This window comes from Oncorhynchus keta, chromosome 32 (assembly GCF_023373465.1).
Source record: "Oncorhynchus keta strain PuntledgeMale-10-30-2019 chromosome 32, Oket_V2, whole genome shotgun sequence".
Taxonomy (NCBI): domain Eukaryota; kingdom Metazoa; phylum Chordata; class Actinopteri; order Salmoniformes; family Salmonidae; genus Oncorhynchus; species Oncorhynchus keta.
In genome coordinates, this window is record NC_068452.1 from 21,132,838 (window position 1) to 21,141,619 (window position 8,782).

At 48.7% G+C, this 8,782-nt stretch overlaps 1 protein-coding gene across 1 annotated transcript in view; it reads right to left on the reverse strand.

The window, feature by feature from the left end:
- LOC118376278 (zinc finger protein 385C) overlaps positions 1-7,693 on the reverse strand; it is a 215,372-nt gene extending 207,679 nt beyond the window's left edge. The window contains exon 1 of the mRNA XM_052490885.1: positions 7,588-7,693. Within this exon, the coding sequence (XP_052346845.1) occupies positions 7,588-7,636 (49 nt within the window). The 5' untranslated portion in view covers positions 7,637-7,693. The remainder of the gene's footprint in view (positions 1-7,587) is intronic.
- Between the last annotated feature and the right edge of the window lie 1,089 nt (positions 7,694-8,782).

Consider the following 8,782-nt stretch of genomic DNA (forward strand, 5'->3'; position numbering starts at 1 on the left):
CAGAAGGGATCAGGAGGGGACTGTGGTTAGGGAGAGTGACTGGGGACAGAGAGGTTCATGTGTTAGTAGCAGTAACACTCTATACCCTCTGCCCAGAGGGCACATACGGGGGAGGGCATAGTGAAACCTTAGCCATCCGACAGCGCCAACCCTTCAGCACCCAACTGAGGAGCTAGGCAGTCTTCTGCTGAGTCGGTCCCAGCCGTGAGCACTGCCGGCCGGGCATGCCATTCAGCCAGGCGGAGGGTGGCTTTCTCCAGGAAAGGGCAGCCTGCTTGCCCTGAGGCGGGCTTCATGCAGCTGTCAGCAACTCTGACCCCCCCAGCCTCCCTGGAGCCCCCCTACACACACCCGTCCTCTGCCACTAGTCGTACAGTACAGTGTGATCAGGGTGGCAGCGAGGGCTGGAGTGACCTCTCCATCTGTCTGAGTTAGGCGAGCGGAGAGCGGCCGGAGGGGGGATGTTCACGCCTGTTTATAGATATTTGCCCTTTTGAGTTCACCTGTCACCCAGCCTGGCTCAGCTGGGCTCCCAAGCCTCCACTCCACTGACTCTGCTCATCTGCAACAATGGCTCAGGAATGATGAGGGGTTTCACATCCCCCCTCCTCTAAATGCTATGGTTTTGCTTTGAGCCTCCTGCTTCGTGTAACAAGGCATCTGATTTGGATTATGTTTGATCACCAGGTGAATGACGGTGTCACTGAGTCCAGGACAGACAGACAGACAGGACACTGACATACCTCCTGCTGTTATCCAGCATCCCCTGGCTAATAGGGATTTAACTGTGTGTTTGTGCTGGCAGGAGAAGAAGCAGCCAGCAGGGACGACACAGAACTTTTCACAGAATCACACTGAAGGTCGCTGTGATCCAACGTAGCCTGAAATGAAGGACATCAGACCCACAGGATGTTCTTAAACTCACTCGCTCGCTCGCACGCACGCACACACGCGCACACACACACACACGCAGAAAAAAAGCAAGCTAACTGATGTACCCACTCCCCCATCCCTTTGGCTCAGCAGGAGATGACATGGAGAACATCGTAGAGGAACACACAACAGGAGGTCCCAGCACAATGGGGGAAAAGGAGAAGGACATCTGTCTGCTCAAAATGTCAGACAGAGATGTCAGAGTGGTGCGGCACCATGGGAGGGAGAGACGCAGAGAGGGGATATGTCGAGACAGCGATAGAGCACTGTTTACGTTGATGAAAGAAAGGATAGATGATGTGTCCTAGCATGACTGGTATAAGGGTTGCCTATTCTGTAGGTCGAGCTGTTATGTTTATTACCATATAATTGAGTCATGCGCATTAAATACCCTACAATTCATACTTAACTGTAAAAATGTCAAAGTACTATTTCTAAAACAGCAAAGGAAAGATAAATGTAGATAGAGGTCGTTGACAAAGAGAGAAAGAACAACAAGTAGAAGAGGTTTGTGGGAATTGTGAAGGGATCGGGCTCCTGTCAAAAAGCCATCCTTAGCAATATGAACTTTAAATCCCCTCAAATCTAAAACAAGGTAGTACAAAGAAAACACACCAAAAAAATCTATGTGTGTGTGTGTGTGTGTGTGTGTGTGTGTGTGTGTGTGTGTGTGTGTGTGTGTGTGTGTGTGTGTGTGTGTGTGTGTGTGTGTGTGTGTGTGTGTGTGTGTGTGAATCTGTTATTTACAGTGAAAACTGTAAACTGGGTATAAAAAGAAAAGGCCCAGTATCCCCCCATAATGCATAGATATTCAAAAATATGAATACATATTCATACATATAATAACATATTCACACGGATACATATTCATACTGTACATATAAATACCCACATGCATACATACTACACAGTGGTCTTGTCAGTGGGACCAACCCAGCTACCAGCCCAGTTACCAGCCCAGCTACCAGTCCAGTTACCAGCCCAGCTACCAGTCCAGCTACCAGCCCAGCTACCAGCCCAGCTACCAGCCCAGCTACCAGTCCAGCTACCAGTCCAGTTACCAGTCCAGTTACCAGTCCAGTTACCAGTCCAGCTACCAGTCCAGCTACCAGCCCAGCTACCAGTCCAGCTACCAGCCCAGCTACCAGTCCAGCTACCAGCCCAGTTACCAGTCCAGCTACCAGTCCAGCTACCAGTCCAGCTACCAGTCCAGCTACCAGCGCAGCTGATTAAGTCCCAACATGATACCCTCGTTGGGAGTGGAGGGGAAGGAAGCAGGGCGGTGTGGTACACAGTGAGACACCAGCAGAGAGACCAGACCACTGCTACTCTAGCATCCACTTAATTGGCATAATGAGAGTGTCACTGTTCCGCACTGTAAACCACTCGCTGTGTCACAAATAATTTAGTCTTACCTTCATCAAGATGTGTATGGGGACTCTTTGTCTACAGATGCAGCCCTTGCGCTCTTTCTTTCTTTTGCTCCCTCTCTCTTGCGCTCTCTCTATTCCTCTCTCTTGCTTTCCCTCTCTCTTGCTTTCCCTCTCTCTTGCTCTCCCTCTCTCTAGCTCTCCCTCTCTCTAGCTCTCCCTCTCTCTTGCGCTCCCTCTCTCCCTCTCTCTTGCTCTCCCTCTCTCTTGCTCTTCCTCTCTATTGCTCTCCCTCTCTCTTGCGCTCCCTCTCTCTCTTGCGCTCCCTCTCTTCTCCTCTCTTGCGCTCCCTCCCTCTCTCTCTCTTGCGCTCTCCTCTCTTACTCTCTCTTGCGCTCCTAGCTCTCCCTCCTTGCTCTCTTGCTCTCCCTCTCTCTTCTTTCCTAGCTCTCCCTCCCTCCTCTCTCTTGCGCTCCCCTCTCTTGCCCTCTCTTGCGCTCCCTCTCTTATCTCCCTCTTGCTCTCCCTCTCTCTAGCTCTCCCTCCTCTCTCTTTGCGCTCCCTCTCTTCCTCTCTCTTGCTCTCCCTCTCTCTAGCTCTCCCTCTCTCTTGCGCTCCCTCCCTCTCTCTAGCTCTCCCTCTCTCTTGCGCTCCCTCTCTTCCTCTCTCTTGCTCTCCCTCTCTCTTGCGCTCCCTCTCTTCCTCTCTCTTGCTCTCCCTCTCTCTAGCTCTCCCTCTCTCTTGCGCTCCCTCTCTCCCTCTCTTGCTCTCCCTCTCTTGCGCTCTCCCTCTCTCTTGCGCTCCCTCTCTCCCTCTCTCTAGCTCTCCCTCTCTCTTGCGCTCCCTCTCTTCCTCTCTCTCTCTTTGCTCTCCTCTCTCTTCTTTCCCTTCCTCTCTCTAGCTCTCCCTCTCTCTAGCTCTCCCTCTCTTGCTTCTCTCCCTCTCTCTCGCTCCCTCCTTCCTCTCTCTTGCGCTCCCTCTCTTCCTCCTCTCTCTCCCTCTCCTCTCTCCTCTCTCTCCCCTCTCTAGCTCTCTCCCTCTCTCCGCTCCTCTCTTGCGCTCCTTCTCTCTAGCTCTCCCTCCTCTCTGCGCTTCCCTCTCTCCCCTCTCTCTAGCTCTCTCTCCTCTCTCTCCTCTCTTGCGCTCCTCTCTCCTCTCTCTTCGCTCCCTCTCTCCTCTCTCTCCCTCTCTCTTGCGCTCCCTCCCTCCCTCTTGCGCTCCTCTCTTGCGCTCCCTCCTCTCTCCCCTTCTCTCTCTTGCGCTCCCTCTCTCCTCTCTTCCTCTTCCTCTTGCGCTCCCCTTCTCCCCTCTCTCTAGCTCCCTCTCTCCCTCTCTCCTCTCTCTAGCTCTCCCTCCCTCTTGCACAGTGAGAGAGTGAGAGAAAGATAGACAGAGATACAGAGAGAGAGAGAGTCAGAGAGTGAGAGAGAGACAGACAGAGAGAGACAGACAGAGAGAGATAGAAAGAGAGAGAGAGAGATAGAGAGAGAGATAGAAAGAGAGAGAGATAGAAAGAGAGAGAGAGAGAGAGAGAGCGAGAGAGAGAGAGAGAGAGAGAGAGAGAGAGAGAGAGAGAGAGAGAGAGAAAAGAAAGAGAGAGAGAAAAAGAGAAGAAAGAGAGAGAGAAAGAGAGAGAGAGAGAGAGAGAGAGAGAGAGAGAGAGAGAGAGAGAGAGAGAGAGAGAGTGAGAGAGACAGAGAGACAGGGAGACAGAGAATTGGTCCATAGAACTGGTTGCTCTACTTCAGTGTAGCAGAGATCTAACCCCCACCGTGGCCATTCAAGCTGGAGATGGGACTGTGGTGTTGCACCTGTTGCCTGCTACAGTACAGTACAGAGACACTCAGGACACCTAAGTGACAGTTTACAGCAGAGTCATCTCTGAGCACAAACAGCATGGACATATGTCTCTTGGCACAGCATTTCTTAAATGATCTCAGTCAACATACAGTGCAAACAAAGCAGGCACCACAGTGTGTGCAACACAGGTACACACACAGGCACACACACAGGTACCCACACAGGTACCAACACAGGTACACACACAGGTACCCACACAGGTACACACACAGGTACACACACAGGTACACACACAGGCACACAGACACAAGCACACCGACACAGGCACACACACACAGGCACACAGACACAGGCACACACACAGGCACACACACAGGTACACACACAGGCACACACACAGGCACACACACAGGCACACAGACACAGGCACACACACAGGTACACACACAGGTACACACACAGGCACACACACAGGTACACAGACACAGGCACACACACACAGGCACACAGACACAAGCACACCGACACAGGCACACAGACACAGGCACACAGGCACACAGACACAAGCACACCGACACAGGCACACACACACAGGCACACAGGCACACAGACACAGGCACACACACAGGCACACACACAGGCACACAGACACAGGCACACACACAGGCCCACAGACACAGGCACATACACACACACAGGCGCACACACACAGGCACACACACAGGTACACACACAGGTAGACACACTTCATAGTACTTCACCAGCTCTCACCAAAGACAGAAAAAGACAACTCCTCCTTCATAACGAAAATAAACATCTTGGGAAACAACTGCGACAAAACACAAGTGACACTAACAGAGTACCTACGTATGTACGCAGTCTGTCACAGCAACAATAACACGGGCCTCCATATTATTCATCCATAGGCATTCAGCAGGAGTAGCGGGCCTTAAGGTGGCGTCCATAAATGCTCTCCCAACCGCAGCAGCCGTATTTCACCTTCCCTGACTGAACATGTTGATATTTGCCTTGGTGTATCTGCGTTCCCCTCAGCTACAGCGAGTACAGAGTGCCCACAGCACAGTAAACACACATTAGAGACTACATCAAGCCAACAACTGACACTCTTTCAGAAGCCATCCTGGGACTGCTGAACTTGCTTCTCATGTCAGTCAGGCCTCACAGGGGGACATGGATGTTTGGACTATGTTATAATAGCCTAGATCAGGGCTCACCAACCCCGTTCCTGGAGAGCTACCCTCCTGTAGATTCTCACTCTAACCATGTTCCTGGAGAGCTACCCTCCTGTAGGTTTTCACTCCAACCATGTTCCTGGAGAGCTACCCTCCTGTAGGTTTACATTCCAACCATTTTCCTGGAGAGCTACCCTCCTGTAGATGTTCACTTCAACCCTGTTCTTGGAGCTACCCTCCTGTAGGTTTACATTCCAACCATTTTCCTGGAGAGCTACCCTCCTGTAGATTTTCACTTCAACCATGTTCCTGGAGAGCTACCAAGGTTGGAGTGAAAACTCCTGTAGATTTTCACAGGACAGTAACCATGTTCCTGGAGAGCCTACCAGTCCTGGAACAAGGTTGGAGATTTTCAACAGGTTGGAACCATAGCTCTACCAGGGTTGGAGAGGACCAGTAGCTCTACTGGTTGGAGAAAACCTTTCAGGACAGTAGCTCTACCAAGGTTGGAGTGAAAACCTGGACAGTAGCTCTACGGGAACAAGGTTGGAGTGAAAACCTACAGGACAGTAGCTCTACGGGAACAAGGTTGGAGTGAAAAAACCTACAGGACAGTAGCTCTACAGGAACAGGGTTGGAGTGAAAACCTACAGGACAGTAGCTCTACCAGGGTTGGAGTGAAAACCTAACAGTATGTTCCAGGGTTGGAGTGAAAACCTACAGCAGTATCTCTACAGGAACAGGGTTGGAGTGAAAACAGGACAGTATCTCTAGGAACAGTAGCTCTACAGGAACAGGGTTGGAGTGAAAACCTACAGGACAGTAGCTCTACAGGAACAGGATTGGAGTGAAAACCTACAGGACAGTAGCTCTACGGGAACAAGGTTGGAGAGCCCTGGCCTAGATCAAAGATTGACTGTTGTTTGGGGCTATGTTATAATAGCCTAGACCAATGTTTGAAATGAAAGGTGTTTCTGTGGATGATCATCATTATCATCGCCGTCATGTGACCTGGATGCTCCAGCCTCTGTCGAAGACCATTGTTCAGCCCAACACCTACTTTTTTAGCATCGTTGGGGTGATCCTAATAATGAAAAGCCCTATATAAATTAAATGGTTTAGTAATATTATTATTATTATCATTTGACTGATTAAACAATGCCAGTGTCCAATTCCAATGTCATAAGAGTAGAGGTCAACTGAGATAGGCATTAACACTGAAACTGCTGCCTACTGACATAAATGTAAAGTAAAGCAAACTAACATTTGTCATGGGTCCCAGTGGGTGATAGCTGTGGAGTATGCAATGCCCAGGCCTGTGTTTCCAGAATACCTCTTAAAAGCTTTAGAACTTTGTCTGATAAAGTTTGCCCTTCATTCAGAATGATTAGCTACCGGTTGCTTTCTTACTGTACGTGATTAATTAATTAATTTCTAGGGCCTTATCGAATGCCCTTATCCGAGTGTAAAGATGTAAATAAATGGATGTTTTGACAGATTAGACGTTATTGAACCACATCACACACTTGAGAAATGGCTTTGGAATACGGGTGGGTTAAATAGTCTACTACAGATGATGGCGGAACATACGTTTCATGGTTAACAGTTTTCTATTGAGGGAATGCCTGCCTGCGTCTGGCCATTGAGAACCACAAGCACCGGCTCACCCCATGCGGAAACACCCAGCCCGGTTGCTTGACGGGGTAGACGATGAACGATCGAGCAAATATCATATTTTATTCAGTGAGTGATGAAGTATGAACAAATAAGCCCATTCAGATCGCCTAATGTGCAATGTAAATGATCAACGTGCGCTCAAATAGTAGCCTCAAGGCGCAACAATTACCTAAAACATTTGCTTCGTAAGATACAGGCAATACATTAACCTCGAAGCTGTAATCATATAAAACTACTAAAGGTGTTTTGATTAACAATCAAATCAAAATTAATATTACATGCATATTTAAAAAAAGTCTAGCCTGCCCATGACAACAAATTGCCATGTCAGACATAAACAAATCTAACAATCGGTCGTTTGTCCATTCATTGTAAATAAAATAGCTAGGCCTACACATGCATCTGCCTCGTAAAATGTATAATTTGGCCATCTCAGAATAACTTTATAGCTAATCATTCCATTATGAATGGAAAAACGGCTACTGTACACCGGGGAGACTGATAGTGGTGCGTGAAGAACTGTCACTTGGGGGCCACAAACTTTGAATAGTAAACAGCAATACGTCAATATGTAAAAACAAACGCTACGCTGTATGTGTTGTGTTTCTGCCTACCTGTCCCGTTCCGTTTCAGATTGTCCCTGTGGTCGTCCGTACCCAACATCTTTCGAAACGATGTGTGACAAGACTGACTGTCAAATCCGAAAGCCCAGCTCGCACTCTGGAGTCACGGGTGTCAGAGCGCGCAGCCACTCTACACACGAATGCGCACTCAAAGAGTCTTCAACGTTATCACCGCCGCGCCTATACAATTTGATTTATGTTATTTATCACTTTGCCATCGATTATTTTATCTTGAAAGACAGGGAAGAAGTTAGTAATTATATTAATATACACTACATGACCAAACGTATGTGGGCACCTGCTCATCGAACATCTCATAAAAAAATCATGGGCATTAATATGGAGTTTGTCCCCCCTTTGCTGCTATAACAGCCTCCACTCGTCTGTGAAGGCTTTTCACTAGATGTTGGAACATTGCTGCTGGGACTTGCATTAGTGAGGTCGGGCACTGATGTTGGGCGATTAGGCCTGGCTCGCAGTCGGTGTTCCAATTCATCCCGGAGGTGTTTGATGGGGTTGAGGTCAGGCCAGTCAAGTTCTTCCACACCAATCTTGACAAACCATTTATGCAGGGGCGCATGTCCCCCCCACATTCTGAAATAGCATTTTTGTCCCCCCCCCAGTTTTATCATTGGAATGTGATATAAAATGAGGCAACGGTGAGCTTTAGTACTATGCAGACGCCTCTGAGGGGTTGGATTGGCTATTTGGAGTGTTTATCCAACTGGATTAAAAAATATATATATTATATCCCCCCACTTCTAAAACCAAAGTTGCGCCCTGCATTTCTGTATTGACCTTGCATGTCTAGAATGTCATTGTACTCTGTCATTTTAAGATTTCCCGAACCATGCCCGAACCATGAAAAACAGCCTCAGACAATTATTCCTCCTCCACCAAACTTTACAGTTGGCACTGCGCTTTCGAGCAGGTAGTGTTCTCTTGGCATCTCGCCAAACCCAGATTCATCCATCGGACTGCCAGATGGTGAAGAGTGATTCATCACTCCAGAGAACGTGTTGCCACAGCTCCTGAGACCAATGTCAGCAAGCTTTACACCACTCCGGCCAACTCTTGGCATTGCGCATGGTGACCTTATATTTGTGTGTGGCTGCTCGGCCATGGAAACCCATATCATGAAGTACCCGACAAACAGTTATTGTCCTGACATTCCAGAGACAGTTTG